We start from the raw sequence: 20,725 nt of genomic DNA on the forward strand, positions 1-20,725 counted from the left end.
CACCACATTTCTGAAAATAGCTTTATAGGTTGTTCCGTAAAGCAATTGCTAGGTGTATGAAGACAGCATACACCTAGCTATTCACCACCAGCCAATACTAAATTCGGGATTTTACAATCTCCCTCAGTCCTTAACACTCTCTTTAGATTATTTCATTGTAGATGGCATGACTCAAGTCCCACACTTCTAGCTGTTGATTGGCTTTGATACAATTTTTAGCAACTTATGGAAAGTCCAAACTACATGTAGGTCTAGGGTATTGTCACGGACTTAGAATTTCTTCACATGTCCCATGCGGCCTTAGGAGGTTTGTCTCTACAAAGGTCCTAAGTAAGCCTTCTAAATGACTCAAGACAATAGAACAAATCTAGAGAGAGAAGATAGAGAGAGATGCTCTAGAGAACTTGTTAGCTCTATTGCTTGGTGATTTACACAAATGAGACCCCCTCTATTTATAGGGAGTTCTTGGTACAAAAAATGGTTAGGATTGTGACACTTGTCATCAATCCAAGAGTAAAGAACTTTCTAGATTACTACTCTAGAATTGTCTATAACGCCCCTTCTAGATTACTACTCTAGAATTGTCTATAACGCCCCTTCTAGATCACTACTCTAGAATTGTCTATAAAGCCCTTCCCTAAAAGGTTCTACACAATTCTAGAATACTCCACACAATTCTACAAGATTACAAAGGACTAAGAGACTCTAGAAGGTTGGGGAATTCTCTAGAAAAATCTAGGTGGTGACATTCTCCCCCACCAAGCTTCGCGACGTCCTAGACGCGGTGTCTTCATGGAACCTTCGAATGTGATCTTCAAATTGCCACAATGACTCATTTGGTTCCCAAGTTGTCTCACTTTCGGGCAATCCCTTCCACTTGATCAAGTATTCTTGGCGTGGCTTATGACTCTTTCGCCTGATGACACGGTCCGCCAAGATTTCTTTTACTTCTTTGTTAAAAGTGGTAGTTATGCCCAAGGGTGCACGCTTAGACTCTCATCGTGTTGATTCATCTTCATCACCATGGTAAGGCTTCAAACAGCTGACATGGAAGACTGGATGAAGTTTGAACTTGGGGGGTAGGTCTAGCTTGTAGGAGACCTTTCCTATTTTCTTGATGACTGGGAACGGTCCTTCATACCGTCGTACAAGCCCCTTGTGTAGCTTTCTTGTGAACTTATGTTGGTTCGACAAGATCTTTACTAACACCAAGTCGCCTATACGATATTCTGCGTGCCTCCTTTTCTGATCAGCCCACTTCTTCATCTTCTTGGTTGCTTTGTCTAAGTAGGAGCGAGTCACATCCAATTGTTCATTCCAAGACTTAGCAACCTTGAAGGCTATTGGACAATTCCCCGCATAGCTTGTCTCCAACGATTGGGGAGTAAGTGGTTGCTGTCCCATTACAATCTCAAAGGGGCTGCTGTTTGTGGATTCACTTCTTTGTAAATTATAGGAGAATTGAGCGACATCCAATAACCTAGCTCAATCAGATTGGTTGGCACTTACAAAGTGCCTCAAGTATAACTCCAACAAGGCATTCACCCTCTCAGTTTGCCCATCTGTCTGAGGGTGAAAACTGGTAGAGAAATGTAGGGCAGACCCCATAAGCTTGAATAGCCCTGACCAGAACTTTCCTGTGAAGCGAGGGTCCCGATCACTAATGATGCTCTGTGGTAAGCTCCAATACTTCACCACATGCTTGAAGAATAACTTTGCAGTTTTTTCAGCTGAGCAATCCTTAGGAGCCGCGATGAAGGTGGCATATTTGGAGAATCGATCTACCACCACAATGAGGGTACCGCACCCCTCGGATTTGGGTAGAGCCACTATAAAATCCATGCTCACACTTTCCCATGGGTGAGAAGGAATGGGTAGTGGTTCTAGTAATCCTGCAGGACTTTGATTCTCCACCTTATCTTGTTGACACACAAGACAAGTCTTCACGTAGAGTTCCACCTCATCTCTCAATTGAGGCCAATAGTAGGAAGCTTCCAGCAAAGCTCGAGTACGTCGTTGGCCTGGATGTCCAGCCCACAAGGAATCATGGCTTTCCTTGATAAGGTTCCTCCGTAGATTTCTCCACTTTGGAACATAGATTCGCCGCCTTACGGTGTAGAGAAGACCGTCCTCTACCCAGAATCTTTTAGTTTTCCCCTCCTTAGCCATGTTTACCAAGTTCTTGGCTAAGGGATCATGGTCCATGCCTTCACGGATGACATCAAGTAGCTCCCCTTGAGCTTGAGTGATAGCAGAAAGTTCACCCTTCCTACTTAGTGCATCAGCAACAAGGTTGGCCTTCCCGGGTTTGTATTCCAAGACAAAGTCAAATTCTGCCAAGAAGTCTTGCCACCTAGCTTGCTTTGGGCTTAGTTTCTTCTGACTTTGGAAGTGACTAGTGGCAATGTTATCTGTCTTGACCACAAAATACGAGTCAAGCAGATAGTGTCGCCAAACTCTGAGACAGTGGATGATAGCCGTCATCTCCTTCTCTTGTACGGTGTATCGCCTCTCAGTCTCATTGAGTTTGCGACTCTCATATGCAATGGGATGTCCCTCTTGCATGAGAACTCCCTCTATGGCAAAATCTGATGCATTTGATTGTACCTCAAAAGGTTTGGTACAATCAGGTTAGGCCAAGACCGGTTCCTCCGTGACGGCTGTCTTCAGATCGTCAAAGGTTTCCTGACACCTTGATGAACACACCCATGTCTTGTTCTTCTTGAGCAAGTCGGTGAGGGGGGATGCTCTTGTAGAGTATCCCTTTATAAATCTTCTATAGTAGTTGACAAACCCAAGGAAGGATCGAAGCTCGGTAACCTTAGTGGGAGGATCCCACTTCTTGATGGCTTCAATTTTCCCCTCTTCCATGCTGAGTTTTCCACTTTGGATTTTGTGGCCAAGGAAATGGACTTCAGTTAGTGCAAATGAGCACTTCTCCATCTTGACATAGAGTTGGTTTTCCTTTAAGACACGGAAAACAACCCTTAAATGCTCCACATGTTCTTCAAGGGTAGAACTATAGATGACGATATCATCCAAATAGACTACCACAAATTGATCAAGATAGGGATGGAAGATCTTGTTCATGAGTGTGCAAAAGGTGGCTGGAGCATTTGTGAGGCCAAAGGGCATTACTAGGAACTCGTATGCCCCATAGCGAGTTGCACAAGTTGTTTTTGCTTCATCTCCTTCCGCAATCCTCACTTGATAGTACCCCGATCTTAAATCAAGTTTAGAGAAGTACTTCGCATGGCCCAATTGATCAAACAAATCAGCAATTAAAGGAATAAGGTACTTGTTTTTTATGGTTACCTTATTCAGAGCCTGATAGTCGATGCACAACTGCAAAGACCCATCATGTTTCTTTTGGAACAACACGGGTGCCCCATATGGTGCCTTGGAGGGTTGGATGAATCCGGCATCAAGTAGCTCCTTAAGTTGCCTCCTTAGTTCTTCAAGCTCTGGAGGTGACATGCGATAAGGTGCTTTGGCGGGTGGTTTGACGCCGGGTACCAACTCGATCTGATGATCCACCTCTCTCCTAGGTGATAGTTGCTTGGGCAACTCTGGAGGCATGACATCCTCATAGTCCTTGAGGACCTTTTGGATTTCCTTGGGTGGAGGGGAGGAAATCTTCACTTTATCTTCCTCCATTGAAGCCAAGTAAGACACCTCGCCCTTCTTCCATCATTTCTTGAATTGCATGGCGGATAGAAGCTGGGTGGTGTTTGGCTTGGATACGGTGGGTATCATGCATGGACCGCCTTCTAAGATGCACACCAAGTTATAATGGGGAAGAAACACTACATTGAATTGTCTCAAGAATTCCATCCCCAACACGATGTTGAAGTCATCCATAGGGGCGATTGAGAAATCCACCGTACCTTTCCAAGTGCCAAGTTGTAACTCCACCCCGTGAGCTACGCTATCAAGGGGTTTGACCTTAGAATTCATGGTCTTCAGCCATCCTTGACCCTTCTTAAGAGGAATCCCTAGCCGTGTGGCCTCTTCCTTCTTAATGAAGTTATGAGAAGCTCCTGAGTCGACCATGGCGTAACTCTTCTTCACATTGACGAATACCTCTACAAACATCAAAGATCCATCCTTAGTGGTTGGCTTTGTGCTTGCCTTGAGGGAGTTGAGAAGTTGTAGACACCTCAGGTGCGACTTCTCTTGAACTTCCTTCTCTTCCAACATGGCGTTGAGGGCCTTCCTTTTGGGACAATCTCTAGCCCAATGTGGTCCATCACATAGGAAGCAAGCATCTTTTGGCTTCTTGTCTTGAGAGTAGTCCTTCTTGCCCTCCTTTGATGTTGAAGGCTTGTCTCTTCGGTCTTTGTACTGTGGGGGCTTGAACCCCTTCGCTCCCCCACCCTTACTGTGATTATCCTTTGAAGACTTGGGCTTTGAAGAGTTGTCACTCTTATGTTACTCAAATTCTTCTAAGGTTTCTGCCAGTGTCAGGGTGGTGGAGATGTCATTGACTCCACGACGCTTGAGTTCTTGAGCCACCCAAGATTTGAGACCATCGATGAAGTTGAAGAGGAGATCTTTTTCACTGATGTTTGTGATTTGAAGCATGAGGGCAGAAAATTCCTCAACATAGTTGCGGATAGAAGAGTTGTGCTTCAACTCCTTCATTCTCTTCCGCGCATTGATAGCCACATTCTCAGGATATAATTGCCTCTTGAGTTCACGCTTAAACTCTTCCCAAGAATCAATAGTGCAAGTACCCTTCTCTATCTCACTATGCTTACGACGCCACCAAGTACCAGCAAGATTAGTAAGGTAGAGAGAGGCAGTACGTACCTTGATATGCTCATCTTGCATGTTCAAAGCTTCGAAGTAGCGCTCCATGTGCCACATGTAGTTGTCTAGTTCTTTGGCATCCTGCTTGCCATCGAACTCCTTTGGTTTGGGGGTATCCACCCTTGGTGTCGTCATCATTCCATCTCCGACGGCGCCCCCATTGGTCACTGCCCTCTTGCACATGGCCCAATCCGCCTTGGTCTCCTTCAGACCGACGCGGTGTTCCTCCATTTGCTCGTGGAGTTTTGTTAGCTCCCCCAAGACCCGGTCTTGGAAAGCAACATTCTCAACATGCTGTGCCTCGATGGTGGGGTTGATGGTGCTCAGAATGGACTCTTTGAGCGATTCGGATTGTCCCTCCAATCCTAGCTCTTCCAAACCTTGCTCCACGATGTCAAGTTGGTCCCTGACATCCGCTACCGCCACCTCCATCATCGTCACAGTGTTGTCAAGGGTGCTCACCTCCCTGTGAGACTGATCCCATCCCTCGATCTTGGCCAATATCTTGGCCATGGCCCTCTCGATGCCATCGAGACGAGACTCCATAGAAGAGGTTGAATCCTTTGACCTTTTGCTCTTTCGTGTCTCCAGGGGCTCCATGGTGATCTCGCTTGGATCTGCCATCCTAACCTGGACGACTCTGATACCAACTGTCACGGACTTAGAATTTCTTCACATGTCCCGTGCGGCCTTAGGAGGTTTGTCTCTACAAAGCTCCTAAGTAAGCCTTCTAAAGGACTCAAGACAATAGAACAAATCTAGAGAGAGAAGATAGAGAGAGATGCTCTAGAGAACTTGTTAGCTCTATTGCTTGGTGATTTACACAAATGAGACCCCCTCTATTTATAGGGAGTTCTTGGTACAAAGAATGGTTAGGATTGTGACACTTGTCATCAATCCAAGCGTAAAGAACTTTCTAGATTACTACTCTAGAATTGTCTATAACGCCCCTCTAGATTACTACTCTAGAAATGTCCATAACGCCCCTTTTAGATCACTACTCTAGAATTGTCTATAAAACCATTCCCTAAAAGGTTCTACACCATTCTAGAATACTCCACACAATTCTACAAGATTACAAAGGACTAGGAGACTCTAGAAGGTTGGGGAATTCTCTAGAAAAATCTAGGTGGTGACAGTATGCTGATGCTAGAAAATTGTGAAGAATGTTTGAGTGAATTTTGAGAATTGTTTGAATAAAAACTTGTTAAGATATGATTTGTATTAGGGTTGGTAAAAAATGGGTAGGTAGATTTGAAAAAATTGTTTGGATATAAATTTTTAAGGGTTGTTTTTTTTTTTTTTTTAGGATTTTTTTGTAAAAGTTGTTTCGGTTTTTATGTTTTTTTATTTTTCACTGGAATCTAGGCAAATGGTTTGCTGAAAGGCTTTCTCTGGGAAATATATATAGTTTTTTAGATTTAAAGATGTTTAGATTGAAGATGAAAGCCTTTATTGAAAAGTTCTGGACCGACCTTACTTGCCAAACATGTAGTTACTCAAAAGAGGCTAGTTAATGTTACAATTGGAGCCCTTTTCAATCATTATAAACTGTAAGAACTTCCCTTCTAAGCAATATAGGATCTCATTCATCACCCTATTATACTCAATTTGGGATATTAAAATCAGTCCCCCTAAACCATTCATCTTTGGAATTTACACATCTAAATTCTAACTACCATCTTAATATATATATACTAAAAACCATTCGTCAATTTCAATTCATGCCCTAAACAGTCCATCTTCAGTAATTGTAAGCCTACGCTAAGTCTTTTTCAATTCAAAGGAACCTCGTGAAACATACATTAAAACCATCAAAGATGATCGTGCTTCTGTAGTGCATGAAATGCTTTTAAAAGATTTTATAATTAAAACCTCAATACTTTTTTGTAATTAATCATTGATGGTACCATCCAAGCTCAATACTTGGATCATAATTAACATATCAACTCGTCACATCCAATTAAATATTTTTTTTTATTGGCATTGGGTATCTGAGAAAAAGTCCCGACTAATCCCGATGGTGCACAGGCTCTAGGCAAGGAGTTTTCCACAAGTACACCTCGACATCCAATTAAATCTCAACTATTTTGATCGTTAGGTTCAAACCTCAATCAACTTGAGATCTTTATATCCTCAAGTTTTGTTCGGGATCTGTCCTAGGACCATCAAACCTAGAGTTTTGCTTCATCTCTCTATCCTCTATACCTGGGCTATGCCTATTCTTATTAATACAATCGTTTGCTTGTCTTAAAAAAAAAATCTTTCTATCCTCAATTACTGTGTTATTCTAAACATGAAACCTTCTTTTTATAAAAGACTCCAAAGATTCCTCTGCCTTTGATTAATAAAATTTTTTTCCAAATACTCATTGACTACATTCAAAGATATACCTAATGTCTCTATGACCATTTAAATACTAAACTCACTTGTGTTATCTACAAACTGAGAATCTTAGCCTATCTTTGCAATCACTTTATTTGTGATGTCTTTCCTGAACTGAGCAGCATACTGGCCCCAAAGATTGTTAAGCACGTAATAGATCATTTGAAGTCTATGGTGCATTTCCTGAAAAATTTTATTTCTTAAGGTGCACGCACTTATTACACTACAATCAATATACTTGTTCAACAATTCTGTCGACAACCTTTAACAGTAATGCTCTCCATCTAAAGGAAACATAATTTTTTGTCCTCTACTTAACTAATAGATCTTCTGTTACATGCATATTCACATCTCTATTAATTTGCTTATTCCTATGCTTCATGGTGGAATTCACATTTTCTTCATGATGAGCACTGTGTCACCACCTAAATTTTTCTAGAGAATTTTCCAACCTTCTAGAGTCTCCTAGTCATTTGTAATCTTGTAGAATTGTGTGGAGTATTCTAGAATGGTGTAGAACCTTTTAGGGAAGGGCTTTATAGACAATTCTAGAGTAGTGATCTAGAAGGGGCGTTATAGACATTTCTAGAGTAGTAATCTAGAAGGGGCGTTATAGACAATTCTAGAGTAGTAATCTAGAAAGTTCTTTACCCTTGGATTGATGACAAGTGTCACAATCCTAACCATTCTTTGTACCAAGAACTCCCTATAAATAGAGGGGGTCTCATTTGTGTAAATCACTAAGCAATAGAGCTAACAAGTTCTCTAGAGCATCTCTCTCTATCTTCTCTCTCTAGCTTTGTTCTCTATGGTCTTGAGTCATTTAGAAGACTTACTTAGGAGTTTTGTGGAGAGAAAGCCTCCTAAGGCCGCACGGGTCGAGTGAAGAAATTCTAAGTTTGTGACAATTTGTATTAGAGCTGTCCAGGTTAGGATGGCGGATCCAAGCGAGATCACCATGGAGCCCCTGGAGACACGAAAGAGCAAGAGGTCGAAGGAATCAACCTCATCTATGGAGTCTCGTCTCGATGGCATCGATAGGGCCATGACCAAGATATTGGTCAAGATTGAGGAATGAGATCAGTCTCAGAGGGAGGTGAGCACCCTTGACAACACTGTGACGAGGATGGAGGTGGCGGTAGCGGATGTCAGGGATCGACTTGACATCGTAGAGCAAGGTTTGGAGGAGCTAGGATTGGAGGGACAATCCGAATCGCTCAAGGAGTCCATTCTGAGCACCATCAACCCCACCATCGAGGCAGAGCATGTTGAGAATGTTGCTTTCCAAGACCGGGTCTTGGGGGAGCTAACAAAACTCCACGAGCAAATGGAGGAACACCGCGTCGGTCTGGAGGAGACCAAGGCGGATTGGGCCATGTGCAAGCGGGCAGTGGCCAATGGGGGCGCCGTCGGAGCTGGAATGATGGCGACACCAAGGGTGGATAGCCCCAAACCAAAGGAGTTCGATGGCAAGCGGGATGCCAAAGAACTAGACAACTACATGTGGCACATAGAGCGCTACTTCGAAGCTTTGAACATGCAAGATGAGCATGTCAAGGTACGTACTGTCTTTCTCTACCTTACTAATCTTGCTGGTACTTGGTGGCGTCGTAAGCATAGTGAGATAGAGAAGGGTACTTGCATTATTGATTCTTGGGAAGAGTTCAAGCGTGAACTCAAGAGACAATTCTATCTTGAGAATGTGGCTATCAATGCGCGGAAGAGAATGAAGGAGTTGAAACACACCTCTTCTATCCGCAACTATGTTGAGGAATTTTCTGCCCTCATGCTTCAAATCACAAACATGAGTGAAGAAGATCTCCTCTTCAACTTCATCGATGGTCTCAAATCTTGGGTGGCTCAAGAACTCAAGCGTCGTGGAGTCAACGACATCTCCACCGCCCTGACAGTGGCAGAAACCTTAGAAGAATTTGAGTATCATAAGAGTGATAACTCTTCAAAGCCCAAGTCTTCAAAGGATAATCACAGTAAGGGTGAGGGAGCGAAGGGGTTCAAGCCCCCATAGTACAAAGACCGAAGAGACAAGCCTTCAACATCAAAGGAGGGCAAGAAGGACTACTCTCAAGACAAGAAGCCAAAAGATGCTTGCTTCCTATGTAATGGACCACATTGGGCTAGAGATTGTCCCAAGAGGAAGGCCCTCAACGCCATGTTGGAAGAGAAGGAAGTTCAAGAGAAGTCGCACCTGGGGTGTCTACAACTTCTCAACTCCCTCAAGGCAAGCACAAAGCCAACCACTAAGGATGGATTTTTGATGTTTGTAGAGGTATTCGTCAATGGGAAGAAGAGTCACGCCATGGTCGACTCAGGAGCTTCTCATAACTTCATTAAGAAGGAGGAGGCCACACGGCTAGGGATTCCTCTTAAGAAGGGTCAAGGATGGCTGAATACCGTGAATTCTGAGGCCAAACCCCTTGATGGCGTAGCTCATGGGGTGGAGCTACAACTTGGCACTTGGAAAGGTACGGTAGATTTCTCAGTCGCCCCTATGGATGACTTCAACATCGTGTTGGGGATGGAATTCTTGAGACAATTAAATGTAGTGTCTCTTCCCCATTATAACTTGGTGTGCATCTTAGAAGGCGGTCCATGCATGATACCCACCGTATCCAAGTCAAGCACCACCCAGCTTCTATCCGCCATGCAATTCAAGAAAGGATGGAAGAAGGGCGAGGTGTCTTACTTGGCTTCAATGGAGGAAGATGAAGTGAAGATTTCCTCCCCTCCACCCAAGGAAATCCAAAAGGTCCTCAAGGACTATGAGGATGTCATGCCTCCAGAGTTGCCCAAGCAACTATCACCTAGGAGAGAGGTGGATCATCAGATCGAGTTGGAACCCGGCGTCAAACCACCCGCCAAAGCACCTTATCGCATGTCACCTCCAGAGCTTGAAGAACTAAGGAGGCAACTTAAGGAGCTACTTGATGCCGGATTCATCCAACCCTCCAAGGCACCATATGGGGCACCCGTGTTGTTCCAAAAGAAATATGATGGGTCTTTGCAGTTGTGCATCGACTATCGGGCTCTGAATAAGGTAACCATAAAAAACAAGTACCCTATTCCTTTAATTGCTGATTTGTTTGATCAATTGGGCCATGTGAAGTACTTCTCTAAACTTGATTTAAGATCGGGGTACTATCAAGTGAGGATTGCGGAAGGAGATGAAGCAAAAACAACTTGTGCAACTCGCTATGGGGCATACGAGTTCCTAGTGATGCCCTTTGGCCTCACAAATGCTCCAGCCACCTTCTGCACACTCATGAACAAGATCTTCCATCCCTATCTTGATCAATTTGTGGTAGTCTATTTGGATGATATCGTCATCTATAGTTCTACCCTTGAAGAACATGTGGAGCATTTAAGGGTTGTTTTCCGTGTCTTAAAGGAAAACCAACTCTATGTCAAGATGCAGAAGTGCTCATTTGCACTAACTGAAGTCCATTTCCTTGACCACAAAATCCAAGGTGGAAAACTCAGCATGGAAGAGGGGAAAATTGAAGCCATCAAGAAGTGGGATCCTCCCACTAAGGTTACCGAGCTTCGATCTTTCTTTGGGCTTGTCAACTACTATAGAAGATTGATAAAGGGATACTTTACAAGAGCATCCTCCCTCACCGATTTGCTCAAGAAGAACAAGACATGGGAGTGGTCATCAAGGTGTCAGGAAGCCTTTGACGATCTGAAGACAGCCGTCACGGAGGAACCGGTCTTGGCCTTACCAGATTGTACCAAGCATTTTGAGGTACAATCAGATGCATCAGATTTTGCCATAGGGGGAGTTCTCATGCAAGAGGGACATCCCATTGCATATGAGAGTCGCAAACTCAATGAGACTGAGAGGCGATACACCGTACAAGAGAAGGAGATGACGGCTATCATCCACTGCCTCAGAGTTTGGCGACACTATCTGCTTGGCTCTCATTTTGTGGTCAAGACAGATAACATTGCCACTAGTGACTTCCAAAGTCAGAAGAAACTAAGCCCAAAGCAAGCTAGGTGACAAGACTTCTTGGCAGAATTTGACTTTGTCTTGGAATACAAACCCGGGAAGGCCAACCTTGTTGCTGATGCATTAAGTAGGAAGTGTGAACTTTCTGCTATCACTCAAGCTCAAGGGGAGCTACTTGATGTAATCCGTGAAGGCATGGACCATGATCCCTTAGTCAAGAACTTGGTAAACATGGCTAAGGAGGGGAAAACTAAAAGATTCTGGGTAGAGGACGGTCTTCTCTACACTGTAAGGCGACGAATCTATGTTTCAAAGTGGAGAAATCTACGGAGGAACCTTATCAAGGAAAGCCATGATTCCTTGTGGGCTGGACATCCAGGCCAACGACGTACTCGAGCTTTGCTGGAAGCTTCCTACTATTGGCCTCAATTGAGAGATGAGGTGGAACTCTACGTGAAGACTTGTCTTGTGTGTCAACAAGATAAGGTGGAGAATCAAAGTCCTGTAGGATTACTAGAACCACTACCCATTCCTTCTCACCCATGGGAAAGTGTGAGCATGGATTTTATAGTGGCTCTACCCAGATCTGAGGGGTGCGGTACCCTCATTGTGGTGGTAGATCGATTCTCCAAGTATGCCACCTTCATCGCGGCTCCTAAGGATTGCTCAGCTGAAGAAATTGCAAAGTTATTCTTCAAGCATGTGGTGAAGTATTGGGGCTTACCACAGAGCATCATTAGTGATCGGGACCCTCGCTTCACAGGAAAGTTCTGGTCAGGGCTATTCAAGCTTATGGGGTCTGCCCTACATTTCTCTACCAGTTTTCACCCTCAGACAGATGGGCAAATTGAGAGGGTGAATGCCTTGTTGAAGTTATACTTGAGGCACTTTGTAAGTGCCAACCAATCCGATTGGGCTAAGTTATTGGATGTTGCTCAATTCTCCTATAATTTACAAAGAAGTGAATCCACAAACAAAAGCCCCTTTGAGATTATAATGGGACAGCAACCACTTACTCCCCAGTCGTTGGAGACAAGCTATGCAAGGAATTGTCCAACAGCCTTCAAGGTTGCTAAGTCTTGGAACGAACAATTGGATGTGACCCGCTCCTACTTAGACAAAGCAACCAAGAAGATGAAGAAGTGGGCTGATCAGAAAAGGAGGCACGCAGAATATCGTATAGGCGACTTGGTGTTAGTAAAGATCTTGTCAAGCCAACATAAGTTCACAAGAAAGCTACACAAGGGGCTTGTACGACGGTATGAGGGACCGTTCCTAGTCATCAAGAAAATAGGAAAGGTCTCCTACAAGTTAGACTTACCCCCCAAGTTCAAACTTCATCCAGTCTTCCATGTCAGCTGTTTGAAACCTTACCATGGTGATGAAGAGGAGCCAACACGAGGAGAGTCTAAGCGTGCACCCTTGGGTATAACTACCACTTTTAATAAAGAAGTAGAAGAAATCTTGGCGGACCGTGTCATCAGGCGAAAGAGTCATAAGCCACGCCAAGAATACTTGATCAAGTGGAAGGGATTGCCCGAAAGTGAGACAACTTGGGAACCAAAGGAGTCGTTGTGGCAATTTGAAGATCACATTCGAAGGTTCCATGAAGACACCGCGTCGAGGACGTCGCGAAACTTGGTGGGGAAGAATGTCACCACCTAGATTTTTCTAGAGAATTCCCCAACCTTCTAGAGTCTCCTAATCCTTTGTAATCTTGTAGAATTGTGTGGAGTATTCTAGAATGGTGTAGAACCTTTTAGGGAAGGGCTTTATAGACAATTCTAGAGTAGTGATCTAGAAGGGGCGTTATAGACATTTCTAGAGTAGTAATATAGAAGGGGCGTTATAGACAATTCTAGAGTAGTAATCTAGAAAGTTCTTTACTCTTGGATTGATGACAAGTGTCACAATCCTAACCATTCTTTGTACCAAGAACTCCCTATAAATAGAGGGGGTCTCATTTGTGTAAATCACTAAGCAATAGAGCTAACAAGTTCTCTAGAGCATCTCTCTCTATTTTCTCTCTCTAGTTTTGTTCTCTATTGTCTTGAGTCCTTTAGAAGGCTTACTTAGGAGCTTTGTGGAGAGAAAGCCTCCTAAGGCCGCACGGGTCGAGTGAAGAAATTTTAAGTCCGTGACAACTGGCACAACTTCTGTTGTGAGTGTCATCTCTGATGCATATGACACTATTAAACCTAGGGTTTGATTCCATTCTTAATGGCTCTAGTATCTCCCAATTTAGTTATGGGCTTACACTCTAAATGGATTAGTTAGTGTTACAATTGAACTTCTCCCTTTTAGGCATTGTGGGTTCCCATCTACCAGTCACTTATTCTCAATCCAGGGTATATTGCATATCAATTCCCTACATCCTTTCTGGTTAACATTAGATTTGGCGATTACATGGAAAAAATGTGTTTTGTATTTTAAGAAATGATACTTCAAAAAATATTTTTTTGGTGAAAAAAGAATTATAAAACGACACAAACCAAGAAGGTTGTTGTGGGACTATTTTGAAACTGTCTAAGAATGATGTTCTAGCATCAAGTTGGACTAAACCAAGAAGCAGTCCCTGCACCCACCTTGGTCATCTAGACAAGCTTTGCAACTTTTTTAAATGAGTTTGTCTTACTTGCCAGAATTGTATATAAACTTTTCCATTTATTTGCTACATTTTATGTGGAAATCATTTGTTCAACGGTGTCTTTTGTGGGGCCTTAATAATGTGAGATTTGCATTGCTTGCTCCAAAGATTGCCTCTTTAAGTTCATATTCACTCGATTTTCTTAAAATCTTTGAGAATTGGATTCCTTTGTTGAAGTTGTTTCTTGGTACTTTTTTCCATTTCCTAATATAGTACTGGGTAATTTTTTGGAGTGCATAGTTCATATTTTTTATTCACTACTACCATTATTAATATAGAGCATAATTTAAGTCATTGAGTGTAAATTTAATGCCGCAATGGCTTCCATTGGTGTGTTTTTTTTTTTTTTAATTCATTTTATATTCATATTTTGTTAAGATCAAATTGTTAAGATTGTGCTATGTCACCTCTCTTTGTCCATCGTAATGATCAAAATTGGATAGAGGGTACTATTTGACAAAAAGGAGTAGATTAGGTGTCACATTGTAAAAGGGATGCCAGTTCAAAGCATTTTTTTATTTGTGATTTTTTTTGTTAAGTTGATTGAAGGGTTGTCAAAAGAAATCTCTGATATGTTTCCAAAGCTATTAGAGTCCATCTTTTGCTGGTCTATGACTCTTGCTCATGCATTCTACTAAATTAGTCCTTGGGTTTAACAGGTGGTACCTAGGATTGTGAGATTTATCAAAAGAAGTCCTTCCGTCAAAAAATGTAGGACAGGGCCTTGTCAAATTAATTAAAACATCTTAGCCGTGCCGACTCATGCCAACGTGGTCCCTATTGCCACGTTGCATTCCTTAAAACAATCAAAACAAAACAAGAAAATAAAATTAAATTAAAAAGTAGTGTAAAACTCCTCTGGCCAAGGTGTGGATCCACTTCTTCCACTGGGATGGATCATGAGATATGGGCTAATTTTGTATTTACCATAAGCAAATCCATCAACTCGGTACAAAATACAGCATCATGTTTACAGCATGAGCAAAACAAGCATCTTACCGATTTGGAGTCTTAGTGGTAAATATGATGTCATAAATACCATGTTATCAAATGTAGGAGGATTTGCTTTGGGCATTACAAAATGTGCTAAATATGTTGCTGTAAATCAGCATCAGGATTTGTAAATGATTGTAATACTTTGATCAAATTTTATGGTTACATGAAAATCTTGGATGGAGCACCATACTTGGTATTTGATTCAGTGCTGAACTCCTATTTTCAGATTTATTGGCAAGTTAGTAGGTCGTTACTATGACAGCCATGGAAACCCAACAAAATATTTGAAAGGAGTTGAAGTGAAGGCTGCGAGAGGTGCACAGCTTTTGGAGAAACAGAAGATTGAAGAAGCCAAACAACTCAGTTGCAATTCAAGGTGGAGCCAGGACAGTGGAGGAGAGGTATGCGTTTTCATGATTGACTTGGGAACGATATCTTACTATACCTTACTGCTATTCTAACTGTTTTGCTCTTCGTCTCAGTTTTGATATTACATGTCTGGCAGATTGTGGAGTTAGTAACTATCTCGTCAAAAATAGTTATTAAATGACTCAGACGTTTGATGATAATTGAACTGACATTTTAATGTTCTATGAGTTATATCTCTTATTGTGATTTGTGTTAGGTTTGGTGCGATGTCGGCATACCAAGGTTGGTCCAGAGGCCTTTGGAAATTGCTTTGACTGGGAAGATGAGTAAGCGCTGTGTTTGCTTTAAAGAGGATCAACTGGACCAGCCAGGGCTGGAAGTTTATGATGGATGTGACTTCCTTGCCACGACTTGCCGAGTTTAAGTTAGGTTTAATGGTTTTACTGGCAAAGATGAGGTTAAATCTTCCTGAATGTGTCGTAAACAAGTCTTTCATAGTATTCTTTTCTTTTTTCACATTTTTTGCATTTTTTTTTAAGAGAAAAAGGAAGAAGGGGGGGGGGGGGGGGGGGGGGGGGGGGGGCAATATCAAAGACATAATAACACAAGATTACATCCTTAGGACAATTTGTGACTAGATGAGCTTTACCTTTAATTTTTTTTTCTTTAAAGCCATATGGGAATGCCTTTTCACTGTTATCTCTCTCTTAAACAGATTTGTGATTCTTGATTAGCATGCTTAATGTCATAACATTGTGGGAATTACTTGCCCTTGCTTGAAACAGATGATAACCCTTTACTCCATGAACTCTCAACCTAGCCGTCTCTGTGAGAGTTTTGTGACTGATGCTCCCCAGAGATTGATCACTAAACAAGTTGATATTTCTGAATGTCTTAGATCCACGTTTTGAAAAAAGGAGCATGCTTCCCTTGAATACTTTTTTTATTTGCATTGGTTGTCTGGAATATAGTCCTACTAATCTTCATTAAAAGTTTTTTGTAAGAAAGGGGCACCCATAGTGGGCACCTCTTCACCTTCTCTTGGGGGTTATGAAGTGGCTTTTAAGCCACTTCATGAGGCTTGATGGCTGGTCCTTAATGGCCAGCCAGGGGGTTACACTAAAGGGGCTATTTACATGGCTCCTTCCCCCTTTTTGGATGATACACTTAGAATCAACAAGCTCTTTCTCTCTCAAATGATTCTCTCTAGTCCCGACATCTAGGCTGTGGAATATGTGGGTGTTGCTTTGGCATTACCACGTAGCACACTCCACCATCGATAGGGCGATTTTGGATAAACAATGACGTCGGAGAATCTGTGGAACAACCGCATTAGATTCAAGATATTTCTGATGAGGTAATATCACTTCCGCTGTGTACTTTGATCTAATATTTCTAACATTGGTATCAGAGCAAGATCGGTTGTTCCCGATTTAAATTTTGCTCGCATTGTTTGTACTTTGTTTGATAAAATCTGTTTGAAATGCATTGTGATGAGAATTTTTTTTTTTTTTTCCCGAGTGCATGAGTGATTCTGACCATACCACCGGGCGAGGTGGTTCGAACTGGTTCATGGTACAATGCGCACCGATGCCACGCTGCCCAGATGGGCACAGTGAGATCTCACTGCCCATCCCGCTCGCTACGAGCAGCACAAGCCACACAAAATGCCGCACGTTGTGCTGCGCGATGAGAACACCAGATTTTGCTACGCGACAGCAAGATCCACGAGATCTAGGTGTAACGTCGCGCACTGTTTGGGTGCTGCCAGGTGCTGAGTCCACCACCACAGCGTTGTGCCGTCCAGGCCAAGCGGCAGTTTCTGCCGGTGTGATGTGCGTTGATGGCAAGCCTGCATGGCTGTTCCAGGCAACCCACCTGCACGACGTGGTGCTGCGAGCACCCTGTGGTGCAGTCGGCAGCGTGGTGCTGCGCTCACCACCTGCGCACTGCAGCGCACTGGTGCCGCGCGCACCACTGCTCCCCACGGAGAAGCCGCCGAGGTGTAGCAGCGCACCTGGTGCGGCTGCGCAGGAGGTGCTGCTGCGCACCTGTTGCGGCTGGCACCAGGTGCTGCGCACACCAGCAGCAGCTGCGCCGCGCACATGGTGCAGAGCGCACCAATGAGCGGCTCACCAGGAGCCCGCTTGAAGGTACTCTGGCCGCTACAGTGAGCATGGTGCTCCGGATGGTGAGCTGTAGGGGACCTTGAATGGTGGCGGCAGCAACTGCAAGAAGAAGAAATTTTTTTTTTTGACAGGTTGCTGGAGGAAGAAGATGAAGGTGGCGGCAAAGGACCTTTTGAGTTAGCGATGTTGCCCTACGTGTGAGGAAGAAGATGATGTTTAAAGACATATGGGCTTAAAATCTTTTTTGGGCTCCTGAAATGGTTTTTGGTCTGGATTCAAAACTAGTTTGGGTTTAAAATTTAGATGGGCCGAAGAAAATGTGTTAGGTATTTTGGCTTGGGCCGGTTTTTTTTTTTTTTTTTTAATGAAATGGGCTTGGCCTTAAAGTTTTTTTTTTTAATCTGACCCATCTTGATTTGTTTTAAATCACGTTGAGAACTTGTTTTTAAGCTGTGGGCTGTAAAACGAGATGGGCTATTCATTAATTGTAGCCCCGTTTTTTCTTAATTAAAAAAACAAAAAAAGTTTGGTTGGTGATTTGAAGCCAAGACCTCAGGACAATGAGCTCAATGATTGGGTTAGAGCTTAGTGTTGGTAAGTTTGCTGACTTTATTTATTTATTCAGCATGTTATTGTGGCATAGAATTTTTATTTGAAATATTTTTGCATGTTATTATGGTTATTGAATACATGCATGCCATGATATTATGAAATGATTTTCGTCACATTTGTTAGACATTTTATTTTACGTTTTAAATTGCCTAGATTATTATTATTATTTTGTGGATAATAATTATTTGGATGAAATGTGATGAATTTCTTGTACATGTATGGTGTTTACATGTAATTGCATAAGCTTGTTTTATCACGTGTTGTTGGACTATTCTTAAGAGTTAGTCATTATTTTTTTTTATGTGATAATATAGAGGATTAAGTAGCCTGAGTTTTATTTGTACATGCTTATGACTGGCTTAAACTGATTTCTTTGATTTAGGAAGAAATTTTTTTTGCATGTGACTAACTCGGTAGATTGCTTATCCTAGTGGGAGTATGGTTGAGATTAATTTGGAATTAATCTCCTATACGATATAAATTTGCGCAAAAAATTAGGTTAGAAATTAATAATTATACATTGAGGCGCGAGAGATGATTAGGAAGCATAGCGAATTTTCGATCTTGCGACGTGTATTAATTATTTTTGTTCTGATTTAGATTAACGCGGCAAATTTCTTAAATATGTGTGCAATTAGATCAGCATAGTTTAGTAACTTTGAGATAACCTAGAAGAAAGCCTTGAGATTATGTATGTGACTTAAGTGTCTCATTAATCTCCTCCATGAGCAATAGTTGGAAATAAGATTATTAACAGGGTTAAATAATCTTAGATCATCATTATAGTAAAAACCTCTGAAAGGCCTAGAGTAAAATTGGAAGTACGCGTGGGACGCATGCACTACAATTTTTTTATAGAAGTTGATGGGATCAACTTTCATATAGAGCTAAATCACTATTTTGCCTTTGAGAATCTTGTGGGTAATAATAGAAATTGCGCATTATTTAGGTAACGCAAAGATTAATTGCTCCTATATTTGAGGTTGAGTATTATAATCTTCAAGCAACTCAAATTAATTCACGGATTAGAACATGCTCTCTAAAACTTGCTAGTATGTCTAGCGAGTAAAGATATTAAAATTTGAGTGTGTAAGAGTGTTGAGGACATTCTTGATTGACACATTCATTTTAAAGGTTTTATCAGTGCACCTCCATGTGGTATTAGCACTGGTAATATTGCTCAAATTTTATTTATCTCTAGTGAGAACAAGTAGGTTCTTGCATAAATATGAAATTAGGAGCACCTATTGAGAGTAATACCAAGCACCTTGGAGGTTTGCATGGTAATTGTGGCAGTCTGAATAATTAGGTATGACTTAATTAAGTCTAAAAAATCTTGCTCGTGGTTGCACTGATGCAAGATAGGTTTTAGGCTAAGATAATTTCTTACAAAGTTTTCTTTTCTCTCCTATAGTGGATTGGAGAATATGAAAATATTGAGTAAGCGAGAAATGAGGATATATCGCTAGTTAACGGCTAAAACAACACATATTGCATTTGTTGCACAAATAGATGTTTTTGTTAGCACTTTTAATGCGATATTAGAGAAGTCTAGACCTAATTTGATTTAAGACTTGTTGAAAGTAGTGGTGTTAGTGAGAATTCCTAGAGGTTTAGAAGTTAGATGGTCACTCATTGACTCAGTGATATTATTTCTCAGGTGGGGAAATTATATACTAAAATATGCCGTGGAGGCATAGGATGATGGGTGTGAAGCTTGAGAATTTAAGATTTTCTCGTTAATGAGAACCCTCTCCTTTATTTTGAAGAGTCAGAGAAAAAGGCAAATATGAGCATTTCTATATAGAAGTTCCTAGATATGCACAATAAGGACATGGAACAATTATCTCGCAGTTTAATGACTTGTTGAGAATGGAGTTCTAAATAAATTATGACGCAAAAGCAGTTGCAACTTTAATTTTTTGACTTCTTGTTCCTAAATCAAGTTCATTCGCCATTGAGCTGGCTTGAATGACTCCTTTGTGCAAATGTGAATTCTATCTAGAGGATCTAAGCTTGATCTTTTTTGGTTGAGTCAAGAAAATTACTCGTTTTTTTTTTTTTTTGTTAAGGTGGGGTATTGTGTTTTTTTTTTAAACATTTGTTTTTTGGAAAGAACGTTTCATTATGTTCCATTCCACATTACCTGGTACATTTCTTTTAGAAAAAAATAGTGGGAGTAATTCAACAACTAGTGGGAGTATACCTTTGAGTTAAGGTGTACCATTAGTGATAGTGACTCCTAAAATTCGTAGAATATAAAAATCCTCATAAATAGTGTATAAGCAATATATCAATATTATCTCGTCGTTTAGAGACTAGAAGAGAATATTTGTAATATGGCTCCGCTAAAGTTATAGAATTCACATAGTAGGAACATCAACATAGAATCTGAGATTCACTTCACTTATATGATCCAACCCAGGGTTGTTGATTGGTTTGACAAAGAAAAAGTGGAGTTAATAGATGTATAGATCCAACTCTTGGCACTAATTGAATTACCTTTAGATAACCATTGATCACACATTTATTGAAGTTTTTCCTGAAATAGTCAAACAGCTGATTCTCATATGAGAATTAGATGGTTAAGTTTTTTGTGATGTTTAGGTGCAAGTACTATGAGCGCATGATTGTTGCTTGTACTGTTTTGGTACAAAAAAAAAAAAGAAAAAAAAACAAATGAATGCTACTAGTATTGTATACATATGGTCTAAACGAACCATTTACTCAAAGATACTCAATATACCTAGTCGTTTTTATTAACGACCTATTGAATAAAGTGGGGTTCTTTGAAAACTGTTGACG

At 41.5% G+C, this 20,725-nt stretch overlaps 1 protein-coding gene across 2 annotated transcripts in view; it reads left to right on the plus strand.

Annotated features, from left to right (window-relative positions):
* Window positions 1–15,944, plus strand: part of LOC122296366 (membrane-associated progesterone-binding protein 4) — a 28,087-nt gene extending 12,143 nt beyond the window's left edge. For both annotated transcript variants that reach the window (XM_043105983.1, XM_043105984.1), the window contains 2 exons: window positions 15,037–15,211; window positions 15,436–15,944. In XM_043105983.1, the coding sequence (XP_042961917.1) occupies window positions 15,037–15,211; window positions 15,436–15,603 (343 nt within the window). In that variant the 3' untranslated portion in view covers window positions 15,604–15,944. The remainder of the gene's footprint in view (window positions 1–15,036; window positions 15,212–15,435) is intronic.
* Window positions 15,945–20,725: the final 4,781 nt, after the last annotated feature.

The sequence above is a fragment of the Carya illinoinensis genome, chromosome 15 (assembly GCF_018687715.1).
Source record: "Carya illinoinensis cultivar Pawnee chromosome 15, C.illinoinensisPawnee_v1, whole genome shotgun sequence".
NCBI lineage: Eukaryota > Viridiplantae > Streptophyta > Magnoliopsida > Fagales > Juglandaceae > Carya > Carya illinoinensis.